This window comes from Oncorhynchus masou, chromosome 24 (genome assembly GCF_036934945.1).
Source record: "Oncorhynchus masou masou isolate Uvic2021 chromosome 24, UVic_Omas_1.1, whole genome shotgun sequence".
NCBI classification, from domain to species: Eukaryota; Metazoa; Chordata; class Actinopteri; order Salmoniformes; family Salmonidae; genus Oncorhynchus; species Oncorhynchus masou.
This window is the reverse complement of record NC_088235.1, coordinates 20,591,503-20,615,708: the sequence shown is the minus strand read 5'-3', so window position 1 is coordinate 20,615,708 and position 24,206 is coordinate 20,591,503. Positions and strand designations below refer to the sequence as shown.

General features: G+C 41.2%; 1 protein-coding gene across 1 annotated transcript; it reads right to left on the bottom strand.

Annotated features, from left to right (window-relative positions):
* Positions 1–4,352: 4,352 nt before the first annotated feature.
* LOC135511351 (cation channel sperm-associated auxiliary subunit epsilon-like) lies at positions 4,353–23,640 on the bottom strand. The gene is made up of 22 exons (XM_064932894.1): positions 23,570–23,640; positions 23,333–23,381; positions 22,984–23,057; positions 22,760–22,823; positions 22,571–22,656; positions 22,457–22,481; positions 22,278–22,355; positions 22,081–22,183; positions 21,492–21,988; positions 20,841–21,309; positions 11,203–11,642; positions 9,328–9,386; positions 9,147–9,225; positions 9,005–9,057; positions 8,708–8,761; positions 8,595–8,628; positions 8,268–8,347; positions 8,064–8,163; positions 7,886–7,966; positions 7,608–7,765; positions 4,609–4,662; positions 4,353–4,488 (listed from the first exon to the last, which is right to left on the bottom strand). Exons 1-22 carry the CDS (start codon positions 23,638–23,640, stop codon positions 4,353–4,355), a joined length of 2,844 nt encoding a protein of 947 aa, XP_064788966.1.
* Between the last annotated feature and the right edge of the window lie 566 nt (positions 23,641–24,206).

Sequence of the window (24,206 nt, the reverse complement as noted above, 5' to 3'; positions counted from 1 at the left end):
AAAAAAAGAAGAAAAGCCCTTGAATGAGTAGGTGTGTCCAAACGTTTGACTGGTACTGGGCTTCTTTTAGTGAAAATAATACAACCAGCAGTATCAGCAACATTATATACAAAATTAGTTACAAACAATACTAAAAAATCCAGAAAATCACATTGTAGGATTTTTTATGAATTTATTTGCAAATTATGGTGGAAAATAAGTATTTGGTCACCTACAAACAAGCAAGATTTCTGGCTCTCGCAGACCTGTAACTTCTTCTTTAAGAGGCTCCTCTGTCCTCCACTCGTTACCTGTATTAATGGCACCTGTTTGAACTTGTTATCAGTATAAAAGACACCTGTCCACAACCTCAAACAGTCACACTCCAAACTCCACTATGGCCAAGACCAAAGAGCTGTCAAAGGACACCAGAAACAAAATTGTAGACTTGCACCAGGCTGGGAAGACTGAATCTGCAATAGGTAAGCAGCTTGGTTTGAAGAAATCAACTGTGGGAGCAATTATTAGGAAATGGAAGACATACAAGACCACTGATAATCTCCCTCGATCTGGGACTCCACGCAAGATCTCACCCCGTGGGGTCAAAATGATCACAAGAACGGTGAGCAAAAATCCCAGAACCACACGGGGGGACATAGTGAATGACCTGCAGAGAGCTGGGACCAAAGTAACAAAGCCTACCATCAGTAACACACTACGCCGCCAGGGACTCAAATCCTGCAGTGCCAGACGTGTCCCCTTGCTTAAGCCAGTACATTACATTTACATTTAAGTCATTTAGCAGACGCTCTTATCCAGAGCGACTTACAGTACATGTCCAGACACGTCTGAAGTTTTCTAGAGAGCATTTGGATGATCCAGAAGAAGATTGGGAGAATGTCATATGGTCAGATAAAACCAAAATATACCTTTTTGGTAAAAACTCACCTCGTGGTGTTTGGAGGACAAAGAATGCTGAGTTGCATCCAAAGAACACCATACCTACTGTGAAACATGGGGGTGGAAACATCATGCTTTGGGGCTGTTTTTCTGCCAAGGGACCAGGACGACTGATCCGTGTAAAGGAAAGAATTAATGGGGCCATGTATCGTGAGATTTTGAGTGAAAACTTCCTTCCATCAGCAAGGGCATTGAAAATTAAACGTGGCTGGGTCTTTCAGCATGACAATGATCCCAAACACACCGCCGGGGCAATGAAGGAGTGGCTTCGTAAGAAGCATTTCAAGGTCCTGGAGTGGCCTAGCCAGTCTCCAGATCTCAACCCCATAGAAAATCTTTGGAGGGAGTTGAAAGTCCGTGTTGCCCAGCAACAGCCCCAAAATACCACTGCTCTAGAGGAGATCTGCATGGAGGAATGGGCCAAAATACCAGCAACAGTGTGTGAAAACCTTGTGAAGACTTACAGAAAACATTTGACCTCTCTCATTGCCAACAAAGAGTATATAACAAAGTATTGAGATAAGTATTTGGTCAATAACAAAAGTTTATTTTCCACCATAATTTGCAAATAAATTCATTCAAAATCCTACAATGTGATATTTATGTCAGTTCATTTGCAGAGTCTTCTGAAGGAATTTTTTTTTTTCTGCCCTGGGATAATCGATGTTCTAATGGACACTTACATGGCCATTTTTCCCCTATGGAGTGGAATACTGCTGGGTAACCTTACAAGATATTGTAATGTGACCAACACAACATTGCAATCAGTGAAATCACAGGACACCAACTGCTATGTGGAACAGTGGTTCTGGATAATGAAGCATTCCATTTTGCAAAATAATTAATTCCTCCATCCAGCTGAATTCGTTTTGAAAATGCATGCCACCCTCCAATGAAGGTATAGAGAGCACATAATAAAACATGATCTGCCAGAATCACTGTTCACTAAATCCCCAAACCGTTGGACCAGAAAGAGGAGCAGTAGGCCAAGAGACAAAGAAAATACTCACCTCACAAGTGCAGGTCAAAGTATTTCCAGCCTCCCAGACAATTACCTGAGCCAAAGAAGAAGGGTAAAAAGAAACCAGCAGGGAAAGGCACACCACAAGAAGATATGTAAGCAGGGATGAGGCAACATCACTCCAAGACAACGAGGCTGCAGGCCAGGTATGTTTTATGTTAAAGGATTGTGATAGTTTGTTTTCAGTTCATGTTTAAGCAGACAATAACTCTTCTAAATGTGTTTCATTTGCATATTGCAGGTCACAGCTCTGTGGCAAACAATTGCGAGGTGGTGGTTGCTGTTGTGAGGTCTACAGACAAAAAAGATCCTCTTTCCTTCCATCATTCAGAGTTTAAACCTATGCAGCCCCACAAGTGGCTTGTGGGTGAGGTAATAAATACCAGTCATAACATGACAATAACAACAATGCTGTCATTGATTTCTTGAATGTGAACCAGAAACACTGGAAGTTCATTGTGAGTAAAATCCTTTTTCCAAAATTGATAGGTACATTTTTGTGAAGAGGTATGAGGGTTGTGATATGGGTGATTTAATAGTAACATCAATTTAAGGGATCAATACATTTCTTCCCCAGTATCTGCATGAACCAACAGGCCAAGTGTTTTTGGTGGACCCTGCTGGACAAAAGAGGAGGAATTGCAACACGCTGCATTCAAATTCAGGTCTTAGTTATTCCATTGTACTGGATCTAATACATATGAGCATTTTACAAAAGTATTATAATTTTTTATGACATACTGTGAAAAACTCTTGGCTGCTTGTTATGTTAAAGTTTTAAAAATTCATGTAAAAACGTGAGATGAAAATGAACATACTAAAGGGTGTGCAATGTGTAGGCCCACTGAGTGTACATTATGAACCTTGTTTGAAGTCAGTAGGTCATACAGCCAAAGAGCTTTTGAAATTCAAAAAAGTAAATACATAATTTAAAATAGTGAGAGATGTAAATCGACTAAATGTTTTCGGTCCCTAACTGCTGTTGGCGGATGTAAGGAAACCTACAGGCGAATATCCAACCTGAAACTGTCTTTACCTCGGTTTCCCCATGACAGTCAGACTCTGTGCTGGCTGTTTTTGTTTCCCGCCGAAAGGCAGATCATGATTTGGCCAGATTACAAAACAGACGCAGCCGGAGACAGTCAAACATCCTGACCCTGGCTGTTAGCCCAGTTAAACCCTTAATTTGGGGGTTAACATTTCCATACATCAGCAATAGTTCGGGGCTCTTCCAATGCTCCACCCATCCTACGTTTCAAACACAAGTCTTGTTAGCTACAGTAGCTAGCTGGATAGCTAGCTCGCTTTAAAGTTAACGTTAGGTCAATTAAATACCGGTCATTAGGAAATACGTTAGGTGCGAGTTGCTGTATTTTGGTTAGTGTTCTTACATTTAAGCAATTTAAATGGAACATTAACTTACCATATCATAAACGTTCAAAATGTTCTCGTTTGCCATCAGGAATTTCTTCGGGTCCTGATGCACTTTCGCCAGTTGTCTTTTTCGATCCACACACACTCTAACTAGTTATTTTTACTTATTTGTTGCGCTGGTTTTATCTAGTTAGCTAGCTTCCTAACTACTAGGTTAATAGTACAAACAGGCAAATTATACCTTCAGTTCAGCAAGTAGTTCACAAGAGTCCCGCATCCGAAAGCTTTGTGCAATTTTCTCCATAAGCAAACAGCTGTGCAAGGCAGTCGGCCGGCTGGCAATATAGCTACAGTACTGACTGGGGACATTTTGCGATGATATAGAGTTGTTAGTGAGCGTGCATCTTTTCTGTGTGAAATTGCCATTCAAACATCAAAATGAAATATCTTCTAATAACTATTTTCGAAGTTGAATATTATTTCCCCACAAAAATATCCAACTGAAAATGTACACAATTCTCAGATAACGGGTGGCCACTGTGGTGCTGTAGTGAAGCGCTTTGTAACGATACATCGACAGTCGTTTAATCAACCTGGAAATCGCTGATTTCACAGCTATCCATTAATCAACCTAACATTTATAAATACATTTTATGAAGACTGAGAAACGTCATCAAATAGCTATTGCTTTAAATAATCCATCTAATCTAGCAAAATAGTAATGAATGACAACTGAAGGTTAGACATAACTACCCAGCTTTGGTTTATATTCTCCTTGGTTTATTATACAATTTTTGAAAAAGCACCAAGAAATCAAGACAAAAAGTTCAAAGTTAAACATTACCTTTGGGCTAAGTTCTTAAACATCTTATTTCAATTCCATTAACTGCAGAGACATGTTGGAGACCATAACAATCTATAAAATACATGACTCAAAAAAGCATAACTGTAATTAAACATATAATTACAAACAGTAAGATTGAAATAAAACCACATTTAGTGAAAGTATTTGAATTACCTATTCATATTTATGCCTTTTGGTTGCCAGCAGATTCCTGAAAATAGTCACATATCGACAGTAACTGTAGGCCAGTATACAGAGTGAGAAAAGGGTCAAAACAATGGCCACATATGTAGTTAGATGCTGATACTTCCTGTAATGAAAAACAATGCAAAGATAGTTGGTGCGCAATTGACCTAGAACATTTAAGCAATGCTGAAAAGCAATATGTCAGGTTATTTATCATAGCTATTTTCTCTGCCCCATAACTTACGGAATTGTAATGCCATAGGTCTGGACTGCAAACACAGCATGAAGGTCACAGAAGCTGAGAAGAGAAAATAGATGAAGCTGGTTGAAGGCAGTGTTCCATTTTATTTTAATCTTTGGTATAGAAAAATACATTTTAACAGGACCTGCTGAAAAGCACTGACAGACATGAGGTTAAAATGTGTTTGACAGCTGCCACCTTGTGGCTGCCACCTGTTACTACAATAAATTATTAGCAGGGAAAAATGACTTTCTAGGCATGGACACATGTAAGTCACACAAACAAGTCCACTCAACAATGTCACCTAAATAAATTTCTGAGGTGTATACTACAAAGCAGGATCAATGACTTAGCCAGCTTACTTGCCAAAATATTCTGATATAAAGTTAATTTGAAAGATAAGCTTGAAATGTGATTGATCTAATTGATTCAACAACCAAAAACATATCTAAAATTCTAACACCATCATTAAGTTTGCCGACAACACAACGGTAGTAAGCCTGATCACCAATGATGACGAGGCAGCCTATAGGGAGAATGTCAAAGACCTGGCAGTGTGGTGCCAGGACAACATTTCCCTCAACGTGGGCAAGACAAAGAAATGATTGTGGACTACAGAAAACTGAGGGCCAAACACGCCCCCATTTACATCGACGGGGCTATAGTGGAGTGGGTCGAGAGCTTCAAGTTCCTCAGTGTCCACATCACTAAGGATCTATCATGGTCCAAACACACCAACAGTTGTTAAGATGGCACGACAACGTCTCTTCCCTCTCAGGAGGCTGAAAAGATTTGTCATGGGCCTTGAGAACCTCAAAAAGTTCTATAGCTGCACCATTGAGAGCATCTTGACTGGCCGCATCAACGCTTGGTATGGCAACTGCTCGGCATCCAAATGCAAGGCGCTACAGAGGGTACTGCGTATGCCCCAGTACCTCCCTAGGGTCGAACTCCCTGCCATGCAGGACCTCTATACCAGGCGGTGTAAGAAGAATGTCCTGAAAATAGACTGATCTCTCTGCTACCACATGGCAAGCGGTACAGATGCGCCAAGTCTGGGACCAAAACGCACCTGAGCAGCTTCTACCCCCAATGAGTAAGAACGCTGAACAGTTAATCAAATAGCTACCCAGACAATTTACACTGACCCCCTTTATTATTTATCTTAATTATTTTGCACTGTCTTGATGCAGTCACTCGACTCTACCCACACTTACATACTACACTGACACTCCCAACACACACATGCTTATCGACGCCACACTCACATAAGACACTTTTACACACGCTGCTGCTACTCAGTTTATTCTACATTGAACTAAAATAAACACAACATGTAAAGTGTTGTTTCATGAGCTGAAATAAAAGATCCCAGAAATGTTCCATACTCACAAAAAGCTTACTTCTCTCAAACAAAGTTGTTTACATCCGTAGTGAGAATTTCTACTTTGCCAAGATAATCCATCCACCTGACAGGTGGAGCATATCAAGAAGCTGATTAAACATGATCATTACACAGGTGCACCTTGTGCTGGGGGCAATAAAAGGCCACTCTAAAATGTACAGTTTTGTCACACAACACAATGCCACAGTTGTCAAGTTGAGGGAACGTGCAATTGGCATGCAGGCTGCAGCAATGTCCACCAGAGCTGTTGCCAGAATTGAATGTTCATTTCTCTACCATAAGCTGAAAATGTCCCAATTCTTCCATGGCCTGCATACTAGCCAAACATGTCACCCATTGAGCATGTTTGGGATGGTCTGGATCGTTGTGTATGACACCGTGTTCCATTTCCCGCCAATATCCAGCAACTTTGCACAGACATTGATGAGGAGTGGGACAACAAGGCCACAAATCAACAGCCTGAACAACTCTAGATGGAGATGTGTTCACACCAGATACTGAGGTTTTCTGATCCACGTCCCTCATTTTTTAAAGGTCTCTGTGACCAACAGATGCATATCTATTCCCAGTCATGTGAAATCCATAGTTTCGGGCATAATGAATTTATTTAAATTGACTGATTTCCTTGAACTGTAACTCAGTAAAATCTTTGAAATTGCTGGATGTTTCATTTATATTTTTGTCAGTGTATATTCTGATGGCCTAGTCACTTTTACCCCTACACATGTGTACATACTGTATTACCTCAATTACCTTGTATCCCTGCACACTGACTCAGTCCTGGTACTCCTTGTATATAGCCTTGTTATGGTGTAACTATTTCCTTCTTTATTAAGCAAATATTTGTCTTACTTTTTAACTCTGCATTGTTGGGAATGGGCTCTTAAGTAAGAATTATACTGTAAAGTCTACACCGGTTGTATTTGGAGCATGTGACCAATAAAATTAGATTTGTGTGCGTTTGTTTCGGTTCAAAGGGGATGGAGTAAGTTATTTGTTCTGCAACCACTGGGTGGTCCCAATAAAACCACAGGACAGTGGCAGGGTTGGGATGCATTCCACAAATTAAATTCTCTCTCCTTGTAAATTCAATTTAATTAAATTCAAATTCCAGGTCAGTCTTTGAATTCAGAGATCATTAAATTCCTCTCAATTCCAATGTCAGGTAAATTCCCACCACTCTATTCCCAATTCAACATTATCCCCCAACAATTGCACAAATTATAATTCAATTCCCCTCAGGGTTTCAGGCTGATGATGCCACCATTCAGCCTAGCTATACTGGAATTATATACCGGTAAATGCAATTTGAAATTATATATTTTTAAATCCTGCAGTCAACTTTTAAAACTAAGTCTATTAATTCCATTGACTGGGAAATGTACAAATATCAAATTCCAATTCAATAGATTAAATGTTTTTATAATACTAATTCAAACAGTCCAAACAGTCTAATTCCAATTCCATAACTTGAAGGTTGTTGACATTTCGAATTTAATTCAACATAAATTCTCCACTTGATGAGTGAATTCAAGAATTTAATTGGAATTTCAAATGAAATTGGAATTGACCCCAACTCTGGACAGTGGTCATTCACCTGTAATTGGGGTCCAGTATCTTGACATTAAACACATAGGTAGCACTGTCCACCTGGGAAAATGTCAGAAAGTTTTTGGAGCTTCTGTTCATTATTTCATAAGGCTGGTCCAGGTTCCCCAACTTGCCAGGGCTGACCTTAAAACAAGTCCTGTAGCTCTGGAACGGGGATAACAAGAATATACGTTTATAGAACATGGCATTGTGGCATTCTGGGATTCAGGTAGAAATGTATACAGATCATGAGAACTACAGTATATAAAGAGTACAGCTCTGTACCTCCGGACCCCAGGCCTCCTCCAGGCTTTTCCCCCCAGTCAGCATGGAGATCCAGGTCTGAGATTCACGGAGACAGGCAACCTGAAGGAGCCCCAGAGAGCATACCTGTAAGGAAAATTCAAACCCACCCCAAACACACTGCAAGTTCACGTATTTGATAGAGGAGTATAAACTGTACCTGGCGCATGGTTGCATTAAAAGAATAGTCCTTCCGACCAAATCTGTCCCATACTATGAAGTTGGCGTCGACGTTTCTAACATAGTTGTCTCCATCATACCTGAATACATGAACAAATGTAATCACGCATAGAAATATGTGAACCAATAAGAATTCCTCTGATAGTCATTCCTGTTAATGTATAATTTTATTTTTTTGACTTACAGGTCAATGCTTGGGAGAAATGGATTTTTATAGTGCGTTTTGAGTAGACATCCAAATTTCTCCCAGTCGTAATGCACAACCTATAACAATAATAAATGCATAATCAATGATGAAGGCAATTTAACTTTTATAAAAAATGCCATAACTTACTTTAAACATCACATTTAACTACAACACTAAAATGTCAAAATTTTAATACTCAAAACTATTTCCATTTCTAGCCTCAGGTGCAATACTAGCTATAGTAGTTACGGTACATATCTATACTAGCAAACAGGAACATTTAGTACGGTGTATTTCTGACAACCCGCAAACTAAATTACTTACTATATCGTCTTGTTGTGGATCTCTGAGTACAGACCTAAGATGAAAGAGAATGTTTGAATGCAGAGAACTGATACTAATAGGAGACAATACAGTCCCTCAACATCCTTGATTACCTTAAAATGGTGTAGTTGGTGAGGCTGTACATCTCGCAAGGCATTCCCCAAGGCCTGGAAATAACAAGAAGGCATCACTACAATGTGGTCCTTTGTAGCTCAGTGGGTAGAGCATGGTGCTTGTGATGTCAGGATAGTGGCTTTGATTCCCGGGATCACCAATATGTAAAATGCATGCATGACTGTAAGTCACTTTGGGTAAAAGCATGAACGTTTATCAGTTAAAGACTAGATCAGTCCACCGTCACACTAACTCTGTCTAGAGAATATAAATCATACAGAATAGTTTCCACTTACCTAGCAACACGGATATGTCTATTTGGAGGGCAGCCAACGTTAAAATGAGATATCTGTCAACAATATGAGAGTTGGTAAATAACAATGTGCTACAGTAAAATATAGATTCAGTAACTGTTGAATATGTTTGAAAAATTGTTACCCGACTCATTGGCAAATTACAAGTGTTGCCAATCTGGTTGGGTACTAGTTCCAGGGTAACAATGCCACTTGTTTTTTTTCTGTGAGGTAAATTAACAGTTTATGTGAATATATTCCCAAAACTGATAAATTAAGCCTTTGAATGAACATCAATCACAAATTGACAAACAAAAAGGACTGACGTCAAATGTGTGTAACTCGTTGCATCACTGTAATCCACTTTCTGGCTGATTATAAATGTCTGAAAAATCAAATAAAAGCATCAAATAAGTCTTTAGAAATGTAGACATGGTAACTCGTCATGTATCCATTTCACTGAGCATTAGCAAAGTTCAGCAGAACAAAACATGCTACAAATCTGTCGAAAGGAAATCTGTAAAGACCAGCACTGTACAGTGCCTTGCGGAAGTATTCGCGCCCCTCGAACTTTGCGACCTTTTGACACATTTCAGGCTTCAAATATAAAGATATAAAACTGTATTTTTTTGTGAAGAATCAACAACAAGTGGGACACAATCATGAAGTGGAACGACATTTATTGGATATTTCAAACTTTTTTAACAAATCAAAAACTGAAAAATTGGGCATGCAAAATTATTCAGCCCCCTTAAGTTAATACTTTGTAGCGCCACCTTTTGCTGCGATTACAGCTGTAAGTCGCTTGGGGTATGTCTATCAGTTTTGCACATCGAGAGACTGAATTTTTTTCCCATTCCTCCTTGCAAAACAGCTTGAGCTCAGTGAGGTTGGATGGAGAGCATTTGTGAACAGCAGTTTTCAGTTCTTTCCACAGATTCTCGATTGGATTCAGGTCTGGACTTTGACTTGGCCATTCTAACACCTGGATATGTTTATTTTTGAACCATTCTATTGTAGATTTTGCTTTATGTTTTGGATCATTGTCTTATTGGAAGACAAATCTCCGTCCCAGTCTCAGGTGTTTTGCAGACTCCATCAGGTTTTCTTCCAGAATGGTCCTGTATTTGGCTCCATCCATCTTCCCATCAATTTTAACCATCTTCCCTGTCCCTGCTGAAGAAAAGCAGGCCCAAACCATGATGCTGCCACCACCATGTTTGACAGTGGGTATGGTGTGTTCAGGGTGATGTGCTGTGTTGCTTTTACGCCAAACATAACGTTTTGCATTGTTGCCAAAAAGTTCAATTTTGGTTTCATCTGACCAGAGCACCTTCTTCCACATGTTTGGTGTGTCTCCCAGGTGGCTTGTGGCAAACTTTAAACAACACTTTTTATGGATATCTTTAAGAAATGGCTTTCTTCTTGCCACTCATCCATAAAGGCCAGATTTGTGGAATATACGACTGATTGTTGTCCTATGGACAGCGTCTCCCACCTCAGCTGTAGATCTCTGCAGTTCATCCAGAGTGATCATGGGCCTCTTGGCTGCATCTCTGATCAGTCTTCTCCTTGTATGAGCTGAAAGTTTAGAGGGACGGCCAGGTCTTGGTAGATTTGCAGTGGTCTGATACTCCTTCCATTTCAATATTATCGCTTGCACAGTGCTCCTTGGGATGTTTAAAGCTTGGGAAATCTTTTTGTATCCAAATACGGCTTTAAACTTCTTCACAACAGTATCTCGGACCTGCCTGGTGTGTTCCTTGTTCTTCATGATGCTCTCTGTGCTTTTAACGGACCTCTGAGACTATCACAGTGCAGGTGCATTTATACGGAGACTTGATTACACACAGGTGGATTGTATTTATCATCATTAGTCATTTAGGTCAACATTGGATCATTCAGAGATCCTCACTGAACTTCTGGAGAGAGTTTGCTGCACTGAAAGTAAAGGGGCTGAATAATTTTGCACGCCCAATTTTTCAGTTTTTGATTTGTTCAAAAAGTTTGAAATATCCAATAAATGTCGTTCCACTTCATGATTGTATCCCACTTGTTGTTGATTCTTCACAATAAAAAAATACAGTTTTATATCTTTATGTTTGAAGCCTGAAATGTGGCAAAAGGTCGCAAAGTTCAAGGGGGCCGAATACTTTCGCAAGGCACTGTATATGACATAATCTATACAGTAACAGCCTCACCGTGTTCACTGTGTCCACACTGTTCACACCCTCAAAGTGAGACTTCTGCTCAATATAAAGCAAGTCTGCATTGTTGCTGAGGAACTTCACGTGCACACCTTTTCCCTCTGGGTAGACTATCTGAGCCCACAGAACCATCTGGTCTCCCTTATCCATGTTATAGGAAATGGTGTTCATACTGTGCTCAAAGGAGATGAAGGGACAGTCATGGTAGCTGCCCTTCATGGCGCTCTTAGTCTCCATCATCATGGGGTACTTCTGGACGTGCAGCCCCTCAGGTGTCAGGGTGAGCATGTTGATCTGCTCTTTCTGGTTGAGGTAGAGGACCATGCGACTGTCCGGCTCCATCCACTTGTGCAAGCGCACCACCTCGTGCATGCCCACTTTACAGTAGAACAGGATATTGTTCTCCATCTTCACCAGCATATTCTGGGAGTGATCTGAGGCAGAAAGTAAAAGAAGATGCACACCAATAAAATGTACAACTACACTTTTAGAAAAAAAAGGTGCTATCTGGAACGTAAACGGGTTCTCCCCATAGGAGAACCCTTTTGGTTTCAAGTAGAACTGTTTTTTGGGTTCCATGTAGAAGCCTTTCTAATGAAATCTTCTTCTACTTCTCTGCTATTCAAATCTGAAATAATATCAGAATTATCTGGTACCGATCAAACGTTACAGCTGTTTAAGTAACCCCATCAACAAACGGTACTCACATTTTTTTAAACAACTGAACTTTTGACCACTTTCCCAATAGGTTTGGCAAAAAGTGAGAGGGGATGAAATCTTCATCTACTTCTCTGCTATTCCAATCTGTCAGCGGAACAAAAATATCTGCAACGTATCTCACGATACAGTTGTTTTAGTAACTGGAGTTTTTCCTAGCCACCGCGCTTCTACCCTGCATTGCACCTGCATAGGCTGGGTTTCTGTACAGAACTTTGAGATATCAGCTGATGTAAGAAGGACTTTATAAATAAATCTGATTAACACATTTTCCCAAACTGCCACCATTTTGACCACTTCCAACGATTCAGAAAAAATGTAGAGGGTATGAAATCTTCCTCTACTTCTTTGCTATTGACATCTGGCGTATGAAAAAAAAAAAATCTTATACCAATAAAAAATTGCAGGTGTTTGTAGTTTAGAGTGACGAAAAATAAGCTGTCAGTTAACAGCTCTGTTATGTCTCATCATTGAGTACGTTTACATGCACAGTAATAATTTGATATTAAACTAATTACAACAGTAGGCAGATTATGCAATAGTCATGTAAACACTTTACTCTGCTTATCTTTATGGGCGTAAGATCAAAATCGAAGTAAGCATGCGCTGATTAAAACAACTGGTTTTCTGAGCAATCTTTAGAATTATTAGGACATGTAACACCTTAAAATCGTCATTCCAGCTGTGTATTTGATCTGCCAATGTGCACAAGCCCAGCGAGCCTCCCTCTTTAGCGTGAGTAAGTTCAGAACAACTGAATGTTTGGGGTCACTTAGAAATGTCCTTGTTTTTGAAAGAAAAGCAAATTTTTTGTCCATTAAAATAACATCAAATTTAACATAAATAGTGTAGACAATGTTAATGTTGTAAATGACTATTGTAGCTGGAAACGCCTGATTTTTTTATGAAATGTCTGCATAGGCGTACAGAGGCCCATTATCAGCAATCATCACTCCTGTGTTCCAATGGCACGTTGTGTTAGTGGCATTAGGCAGCCTGATTTCAGATGTGTCCATGCAAACACGATTATTAGGGAAATCGTTCTTCTTATAAATCTGACTATCCATAATAATCTCATTATTGTGTACATGTAACCGTACTCATTGAGCAGCTCAAACAGGTGTTTTAAAGACCTACTTTAAAACACCCCCCCAAGCAGACACATCGATGGCTCTGAACGAACTTTATTGAACTCTTTGCAAACTGGAAACCATTTATCCGGAGGCTGCATTCATTGTTGCTGGGGATTTTAACAAGGCTAATCTGAAAACAAGACTCCCTAAATTTTATCAGCATATCGATTGCGCAACCAGGGGTGGAAAAACCTTGGATCACTGTTACTCTAACTTCCGCGACGCATATAAGGCCCTGCCCCGCCCCCCTTTCGGAAAAGCTGACCACAACTCCATTTTGCTGATACCTGCCTACAGACAAAAACTAAAAAAAGAAGCTCCCACGCTGAGGTCTGTCCAACGCTGGTCCGACCAAGCTGACTCCACACTCCAAGACTGCTTCAATCACGTGGACTGGGACATGTTTCGTATTGCGTCAGATAACAACATAGACGAATACGCTGATTCGGTGTGCGAGTTCATTAGAACGTGCGTTGAAGATGTCGTTCCCATAGCAACGATTAAACCATTCCCTAACCAGAAACCGTGGATTCATGGCAGCATTCGCGTGAAACTGAAAGCGCGAACCACTGCTTTCAATCAGGGCAAGGTGTCTGGTAACATGACTGAATACAAACAGTGCAGCTATTCCCTCCGTAAGGCTATCAAACAAGCTAAGCGTCAGTACAGAGACAAAGTAGAATCTCAATTCAACGGCTCAGACACAAGAGGCATGTGGCAGGGTCTACAGTCAATCACGGACTACAGGAAGAAATCCAGCCCAGTCACGGACCAGATTGTCTTGCTCCCAGGCAGACTAAATAACTTTTTTGCCCGCTTTGAGGACAATACAGTGCCACTGACACGGCCTGCAACGGAAACATGCGGTCTCTCCTTCACTGCAGCCGAGGTGAGTAAAACATTTAAACGTGTTAACCCTCGCAAGACTGCAGGCCCAGACGGCATCCCCAGCCGCGCCCTCAGAGCATGCGCAGACCAGCTGGCTGGTGTGTTTACGGACATATTCAATCAATCCCTATACCAGTCTGCTGTTCCCACATGCTTCAAGAGGGCCACCATTGTTCCTGTTCCCAAGAAAGCTAAGGTAACTGAGCTAAACGACTACCGCCCCGTAGCACTCACTTCCGCCATCATGAAGTGCATTGAGAGACTAGTCAAGGACCATATCACCTCCACCCTACCTGACACCCTAGACCCACTCCAATTTGCTTACCGCCCAAATAGGTCCACAGACGATGCAATCTCAAACACACTGCACACTGCCCTAACCCATCTGGACAAGAGGAATACCTATGTGAGAATGCTGTTCATCGACTACAGCTCGGCATTCAACACCATAGTACCCTCCAAGCTCGTCATCAAGCTCGAGACCCTGGGTCTCGACCCCGCCCTGTGCAACTGGGTACTGGACTTCCTGACGGGCCGCCCCCAGGTGGTGGGGGTAGGTAACAACATCTCCTCCCCGCTGATCCTCAACACTGGGGCCGCACAAGGGTGCGTTCTGAGCCCTCTCCTGTACTCCCTGTTCACCCACGACTGCGTGGCCACGCACGCCTCCAACTCAATCATCAAATTTGCGGACGACACAACAGTGGTAGGCTTGATTACCAACAACGACGAGACGGCCTACAGGGAGGAGGTGAGGGCCCTCGGAGTGTGGTGTCAGGAAAATAACCTCACACTCAACGTCAACAAAACTAAGGAGATGATTGTGGACTTCAGGAAACAGCAGAGGGAACACCCCTATCCACATCGATGGAACAGTAGTGGAGAGAGTAGCAAGTTTTAAGTTCCTCGGCATACACATCACAGACAAACTGAATTGGTCCACTCACACAGACAGCATCGTGAAGAAGGCGCAGCGGCGCCTCTTCAACCTCAGGAGGCTGAAGAAATTCGGCTTGTCACCAAAAGCACTCACAAACTTCTACAGATGCACAATCGAGAGCATCCTGGCGGGCTGTATCACCGCTTGGTACGGCAACTGCTCCGCCCTCAACCGTAAGGCTCTCCAGAGGGTAGTGAGGTCTGCACAACGCATCACCGGGGGCAAACTACCTGCCCTCCAGGACACCTACACCACCCGATGTTACAGGAAGGCCATAAAGATCATCAAGGACATCAACCACCTGAGCCACTGCCTGTTCACCCCGCTATCATCCAGAAGGCGAGGTCAGTACAGGTGCATCAAAGCTGGGACTGAGAGACTGAAAAACAGCTTCTATCTCAAGGCCATCAGACTGTTAAACAGCCACCACTAACATTGAGTGGCTGCTGCCAACACACTGACACTGACTCAACTCCAGCCACTTTAATAATGGGAATTGATGGGAAATGATGTAAATATATCACTAGCCACTTTAACCTCTTACACTTATGGTGGCGCTATTTCATTTTTGGAAGAAAAACGTTCCCGTTTTAAACAAGATATTTTGTCACAAAAAGATGCTCGACTATGCATATAATTGCTACTGTTTGAAAGAAAACACTCTGACGTGTCCAGAAATACAAATATCTTCTCTGTGCGTGCCCTTTAACGTGAGCTTCAGGCAAAACCAAGATGACTTGGCATCCAGGAAATGACAAGGATTTTTGAGGCTCTGTCTTTCATGATCTCCTTATATGGCTGTGAACGCAAGAGGAATGAGTCTGCCCTTTCTGTCGTTTCCCCAAGGTGTCTGCAGCATTGTGACGTATTTGTAGGCAGATCGTTGGAAGATTGACCATAAGAGACCACATTTACCACGTGTCCGCCCGGTGTCCTGCGCCGAAATTGGTGCGCAAAAGTCACCTGCCAGTATTTTTCCATGGGGCACAGAGAGAGAAGCAAGCATCCACGAACTGCATGTCAATGAAGAGATATGTGAAAAAACACCTTGAGGATTGATTCCAAACAACGTTTGCCATGTTTCGGTCGATATTATGTAGTTAATCCGGAAAAAGTTTCACGTTGTAGGTGACTGCATTTTCGGTTAGTTTCGGTAGCCAGGCGCAATGTAGAAAACGGAACGATTTCTCCTACACACAGACGCTTTCAGGAAACACTGCGCATTTGGTATGTGGCTGGGAGTCTCCTCATTGAAAACATCAGAAGCTCTTCAAAGGTAAATGATTTTATTTATTTGGTTATCTGGCTTTTGTGAAAATGTTGCGTGCTACATGCTACACAAAATGCTATGCTAGCTTTGCATACTCTTACACAAATTAGTCAATTTCTATGGTTCAAAAGCATATTTTGAAAATCTGAGATGACAGTGTTGTTAAGAAAAGGCTAAGCTTGAGAGCAAACGCATTATTTTAATTTTATTTGCGATTTTCAGAAATCGTTAACGTTGCGTTATGCTAATGAGCCTGAGGCTTAGTCACAATCCCGGATCCGGGATGGGGAGTTTCAAGAGTTAAACAATGCTACCTTATATAATGTTACTTACCCTACATTATTCATCTCATATGCATACGTATATACTGTACTCTATATCATCGACTGCATCATTATGTAATACATGTATCACTAGCCACTTTAACTATGCCACTTTGTTTACATACTCATCTCATATGTATATACTGTACTCGATACCATCTACTGTATCTTGCCTATGCTGCTCTGTACCATCACTCATTCATATATCCTTATGTACATATTCTTTATCCCCTTACACTGTGTATAAGACAGTAGTTTAGGAATTGTTAGTTAGATTACTTGTTGGTTATTACTGCATTGTCGGAACTAGAAGCACAAGCATTTCGCTACACTCGCATTAACATCTGCTAACCATGTGTATGTGACAAATAAAATTTGATTTGATTTTATTTGCTTCCTGACACCCGGCATATATGTGACATCTTACACAGTTTAAGCTAAAAACACTGTTCAAACTTCAAAACTTGTAAAATGGTCTTGAATAGTGCTTTCATTTAATGTTTTGATATCTTTTTTATATTTTACAATCTTCATTCACTGTAAAGGGATTTTTTCAACATTCTAAAGCTCCCCATTGTGTCATCATGACTTCCAACATTCACTGTAAACAATGTGACTTTTTACACAAATCAGCTACTTTGACCACTTTCCCAACAAGCTAGAGAAAAACTTAGAGGGTATGACATCTTGGTCTACTTCTCTGCTATTCAAATTTGGAATCGGGAACAGAATTATCTTCTACATGACAAAAGATATAAAAACAATTGTAACCGCATCAACAACTTTTCCTCACAACTTTTAACTAAACTACTTGGTCTACTTCTCTGCTAATCAAATCTGGAATCGGAACAGAAATATATTGTACAGAGCTAACGATACAACTGTTTTAGTGACCGCATCAACAACTTTGTCTAATTGTTTTCAAACAACTGCCATTTTGATCCCTTTCTCAACTAGTTAGACAAAAAGTTAGAGGGTACGGCATCTTTGTTAACTTCTGTGCTATTCAAATCTGGAAATATGATCAGAAATATCTACTACCAATCAAGAGGTACTGCTGTTTTAGTAACCACATCAACTATTTTAGTGTTAAATAGTAGTGGGGACTCGACTCCAAAAAAATCCCAGAGTCGGGGCACAGAGGTTTGGAACGTTGCCAGAAGGAACAGGCGGATCGCCACCGCAGATAGCCTCCCATGTTCCATCATGGTGATCGCGTCTGGCTCTCCACCAGGAACCACCGCCTGCCCTGGAGTCGTTCATTACTGTTGAATTAACTACCATGAAACTTTCCAGAACTTTCAAGTGATAACAATGGGGGAGCATATTCTAAGCATGACACAATGAGTAAACAGTGACTTTTGACTCAAATCAGCGACCTTCACTTTTCCTGACAACACACCGTAGACATAAAATTAGAGGGTATGACACCTTGGTCTACTTCTCTGATGTTCAAATCTGAAATGGAAACAGCCATAACTACTACCAATAACTACTATATAAGCCCTTGACGAAAATGTAACCTCCTGTTCCGGGTACATTAGGATGACGATCCGATGTCAGAAGGATTCAGATAATTTGCAGTGCTAGCTGTGCCACCAGAGACTCCGGCTTCACGCCCAGGCTCTGTCGCAGCCGGCCGAGACCGGGGGGTCCATGGGGCGGCGCACAATTGGCCTAGCATCGTCCGGGTTAGGGAGGGTTTGGTCGGTAGGGATATCCTTGTCTCATCGCGCACCAGCGACTCCTGTGGCGGGCCGGGCGCAGTGCACGCTAACCAAGGTTGCCAGGTGCACAGCGTTTCCTCCGACACATTGGTGCGGCTGGCTTCCGGGTTGGATGCACGCTGTGTTAAGAGGCAGTGCGGCTTGGTTGGGTTGTGTTTCGGAGGACACATGGCTTTGGACCTTCGTCTCTCCCGAGCCTGTACGGGAGTTGTAGCGATGAGACAAGATAGTAGTTACTAACAATTGTATACCACGAAATTGGGGAGGAAAGGGGGTCAAAAAAAAAAAAAAAAAAAAAAAAAAAAAAAAAGGATTCAGATAATAACTACAGTACGAAGCCAACTTCAGCGTGAGCTTTGGTTGTGAATGGTATGAACTTTGAACTCTTATTCGCTACAGAAGTGATACCTCCTAACGATTGAGTTAGCAGCGGCCGCTGTAAACGTGGGCTAGGAGAGGACAGAGTATCCCGTCTACCACACAATGATGACACTACATCGTATCCAATTCACCACCAGAGACACTCTTCAAAGGACAAAGGACTCTGTTGGGCAACACGGCCTTCCATCTACGACCAACCTACCGAAGCGCAGCTCAGAGTAAATATTCATTGCATTTTCCTTTTCCAAATGGGCGGTAATTTAGAATGCATAAGACTCTGTATTTACGATAGAGTAGCTGCCTACGGCCCGATAGAGACACCGCTTCTCCCTTTGTTCTTCAGTCTTCCCGCTCTTTCACTCAAACCCAACCCCCGTTCTTTGTGTAAGCAGCTGTCACATCTGTTCCGTCCGCTAGGGACGTTTTCCTTTCTGACAATTTGTAATCAATGTATGATTCATTCTGTGTATATGTAATTCTGTGTGATTAGTTAGGTATTTAGTAAATAAATAATTAAACCCATATTTGTATTGCTGATTCAACTTGTTAGCCAGGGCTCGTGAAGATAACCAAGAATTTACAACTTTCAGATGAGACTGAAATAAGGTGACGATTAATATTGACTGCTATTGATGTAAAATATTACTAGGTCTAAGAGTTTATTCGGAAGATAACAGCTCTATAAATATTATTTTGTGGTGCCCCGACTTTCTAGTTAATTACATTTACATGATTAGCGCAATCAGGTAATATCAATTACAGAGAAAGGATTTTATAGAATAGCATGTCATATCACTTAATCCGGCATAGCCAAAGACACATCCATATTCCTTTATCACACCAATCAGTCCAACTTAACCTCCTTTCATCCCTCCATTCACCAGTTCTTCCACTAACACAAAAATACTAATACTAAAGCAATTTTTCTTCATGGAAAATTACCATCTATATTGAATAAAAATATAAACGCAACATGTTAAGTGTTGGTCCCATCTTTCATGAGCTGAAATAAAGATCCCAGAAATGTTCCATAAGCACAAAAAGCTTATTTCTCAAATATTTTCCGTACAAAAATCCCTGTTAGTGAGCATTTCTCATTTGCCATGATAATCCTTCCACCTGACAGGTGTGGCATATCAAGAAGCTGATTAAACAGCACGATCATTCCACAGGTGCACCTTGTGCTGGGGACAATATAAGGTCACTCTAAAATGTGCAGTTTTGTCACACAACACAATGTACACACGCACGTTTTGAGTCAGGGTGAAATTGGAATCCTCTGCAGGAATGTCCACCAGAGTTGTTGCCAGAGAATGAAATGTTAATTTCTCTACCATAAGCCGCCTCCAGCCTCATGTCATGTCAAACTCTTTACGTTCTGACGGAGGTCAATCATTGTTAATGGGGCTGTCCGCAACAATGCGTTGGAGATGACGCACTAGGCTGCAGTGCGTTCTGTGTTCCGCATGCGTTCAATATTTTTAACTGGAGCGTTGCTTTACCGTGCAGTGGTACAAACAGAAGTTCATAAACAGTCAAGCCAGTTAGCTAGCTATCTAATTACAAAGCTAATCCCTTTGCAAGACAGCTTAGCTAAGAAATTGCCAGCACCTAGCTTCTACTTTCCAGCTAATTATTTCACATTCAACTGACCAAGGAATCCAATAATATTGGCAATGTGTCTCCATTCAGCATTTTTAGCATGGAGGTCCCAGTAGCAATCAGCGCTTTGGTCGAACAGGGCAGGGAACCCAGACAGCGAAAATGACCTTCTCCATGCTGCAAACCTTTCTGCAGCCTCACGAAGCACATGTGTCAAGTTCCAGTTCCCGCAAATATCCAGCAACTTCGCGCAGCCATTGAAGAGGAGTGGGACAACATTCCACAGGTCACAATCAACAGCCTGATCAACTCTATGCGAAGATGTGTAGCGCTGCATGAGGCAAATGGTGGTCATACCAGACACTGACTGGTTTTCTGATCCACCCCCCTACCTTTTGTTAAAACATCTGTGACCAACAGATGCATATCTGTACACCCAGGCATGAGAAATCCATAGATTAGGGCCTGATTAATCCATTTTAATTGACTGATTTCCTTATATGAACAAACTCAGTCAAATCTTTTAAATTGTTGCATGTTGCATTTATATTTTTGTTTAGTGTAGTTTAAATAAAACATTTTTTATACAACTTAGTCCAATAGAATCACAGCAGGTCTTTGAATTGACCAAAAAGATTCAGGAGATCTTACCCAAGGTCACTTGGTGAATCTTACTGCCAAAGGCTGCAGCACTGAGATGTGATGCGTTGAAGGGTCTGATCTCGCCCCACTCGTTGTCATTGTGAAAGCTATAGAGGATGGTCTCTTTGTTCCACAGCAGCAGGGATGCATCGGCTGATTCCAGGAAGCGCATTTCAAATGGACCTTTAGGGATGTCCTTCAGCTTAAACTTGGTCAAGAATGTGCTGGTTATCCAACTAGGGACCAGTTCATTGTAACTGGTGAGGAAGTTGCGTGAGGTAGTGCCTGGGACGGAGTACATCACCAGAGTGGCCAGGGAGGCCGGGTGGGAACCAAATGATGCTGTTAAATAGGTGACTCTTGGAGGAACCTTCAACACAATTTTTAGGAAATTCTCCCTACCCGGGTTTTTAAATTTCTTTGGACCCACAAGCAACAAATTGTCTTTCCACACAATTAAAGAGCTCAGTTCCACATCCTGAAAACGCAGAAGAAAATGCATTGAGAAACAATATATGACTTTGTCTTATTTGGACTAAACCTACGTTATTTACAAGTGATTAAATGTGGAGATGGAAGGACTACACCTTTGATTTTCATATTTAATTCAATTTTCACATTTAACCACATTGAATCCCTTTAGGATGAGCTGATGCTTACCTGAACAGGGTAGTTACTAGCGCAGCACGTTCTTTGATAGAGGCCCATCACTCCACTCGTGGGAAGTTGAGGATGTTCTGTCAGCACACGATCCTGGTTGTCCCTCCAGTAGAGGGCACCATCTATTCTAAATATGATGCCGTCCTCAAGAAGAGCAGCTTGGTCCACAGTGAAATATCCCTCGGGAGGGACAGGCAAAGTTCCTGGGTCCACCTTCAGCTCCTCAGAGGTGAGGAAAGCATTCTTGGTTATGAGGGCGCCTGTGTCAGAGAGGAGCAGGCCGCGGTAGAGCTCACAGGTGCCCCACACCAGGGATAAAGGGCTTCCTGGGGCCAGACGCAAAGACACCTCCCTCTCCCCATTGGGCTCTGCAGGTTCTGGCCAGTAGAATGTGTGCTGACCGTCTATGACAAAGCGATGCTGGAAACTGATTGGCTGACCATAAATGTGAAAATCGTTGAATCTTTCATCACCAGGGATGACTGCTTCCCAGTACCTATAGTAGAGGGTATATATTGTGTATTATTTGTACGTCAGAATTCGTTTTTTATGATATGGCTTAGGGTGGTATGCTTAGGGTGGTATGCTTACCCATCTTTCTGGAAATGCCCCAAGTGAGTCTGCTTAGATTTGAACTTGATCACTGGGTACTGTCCGTTATTGTAGAAGTGCTTAGTGATATATCTGGATTGCTGAGGGACAAGAATGCAACTGAAAATCGTAGGTACAATTTAGATACTTTTTATGAATTTCTGACAGAGATGACGATGCCAGAACTGGTCTCACCGTTGAGGGTACAAGTGCAGTGTTGTTAATTTCAGCAGGGTCTGCTTGCTCTGGATCAATGATCCACATTCTCACTTTCTGATAGAAAAACAGACAATTTACATTGCTGAAAAGGTTAATGATCTTCCTGTTAAGCTGCCATTTATTACTAAATCTTTGTGTTGTAAAATACATTTTACCTTGGAGCTTGTTTCTGCTAAACCTCTAAAGGAGAACAATTTAAAACGGCCATTATTAAAACACACAAAAGCTAGAATCCATATTCTACAAAAATACAGAGAATAGTATTTTACCTGTCAATAGGCACTACAGCATACCAGATAAAACTGAAAAATGAATCACTGATGAAAAGATATCGTGCCTCTTCTTCCTCTGGTGACTGTTCAAATCATGCAATAGAAAGTATTACAAGTAAATATTTTTTTGTTAACATTCAGTTCAATTTTTTGTTAACATTCAGTTCAAATGAAGAAGGTACTTACAGACACCAATGGCTTTACCATTTGGAAACCAGGAGAAGTGCATTTCATGATGGCATTTGGGGAGCTAAGTGGAGTTCACAATAAAAACAATAGTGCCAGATAGAAGTCAAGCCAATGAAGGTATCCTTTAAAACCAATGAGGATCTGTAAACTATTGTTCAATAATTACATACACTACATCTGCAGATGCCAAATGGTGACTGTTTCATCATATTTTCCTTTACCTTTTGTTGTTGACATTACAACACTCTGGATACTCCCATTCAACAAAGTCAGATCCATCATACTTGAGGAAAACCTAAATATAAAACTAGTTTTAAACACACTGAAATCTGAGTAGCTATTACAACCTTATACTTGGGGTTATAATATGAAAAGTGTGTGTAACTAATTAGATATATTTAACAATAATCAAATATATATTCCTTCCAAGCATATGCATATTCTTCCCATGCACCTGAATTGTTTTAATTAATTGTTAGTGGAACCAATCTAGTATCCTGTTGGCTATAGCTAGCCAGCATTAGCGTTAGCTAGTGTCTTTGCTAATAGTTAGAAGTTAAGAGTACTTACCGCATTTTGTAGTGTAAATAAGTTTTCATCCTCCAAAATATTATTGTATCTGTAAAATAAATGAATGTATTATATTTACATGAACACATTGTTATCTACTTGATACTTCCCTTTTTGTAAGCTTAGTTAGCTTGCTAAAAAGATACGAAGAGGCTACGTGAACTTGCTAATAACTTACGCCCATGTTATCTAGCTGGATAATTTATTTTGGGAAGAATGGGTAGTTAGTTTAATTACCTCCATACTCCAACGATTAATTCGATTTTCAGAAGTACAAGGAGAGACAGAAAAAAAGGTAGCCCCCTCATCCTGTCTAGCTTGATATTTAGCCACTTGCAAGCTCACAGAGGCGGATAAAAGAATTTGGCTCGCTCTTTTTTTGTGCGCTGTGGCTGCGTTCCAGACAGCCAAACTAATTATGGGTGCTTTCGTAAATTCACTCTGATTCTATCTATTCCGATTTCAGAGCGCCCTCATTTGAGTGTGCCAGAGCACAGAATAACACAAATGGATTTACAAATACACAACACCCGTCAAATGTGACCTGTGTAGGTTAACGTCGGGGGAAAAAACGTGATGAAAGTATTGCCAACATCAGTTACAGTCTCCAACGCTTTCGATAACATGAAAACAGCCTAACCAGCTCTGCTAAGGCGAGTAAAATGGTCAGAGTGAGGTGTTATCTCATTTGTGTCTGGAAGTAGCTAGCCAATTTAACCAGTTAGTTTGGGAGTTTGACTGCTGTTGTGAGGTCAGAACGCTCGGATCAACCCTACTCATCGGCCAGAGCTTCCGGTGTGCGCTCTGAACGCTCCTAGAGCGACAGCTCTAGATTTACAAACGGACAATCTGACAACGTTCCGATTTTGCGAAC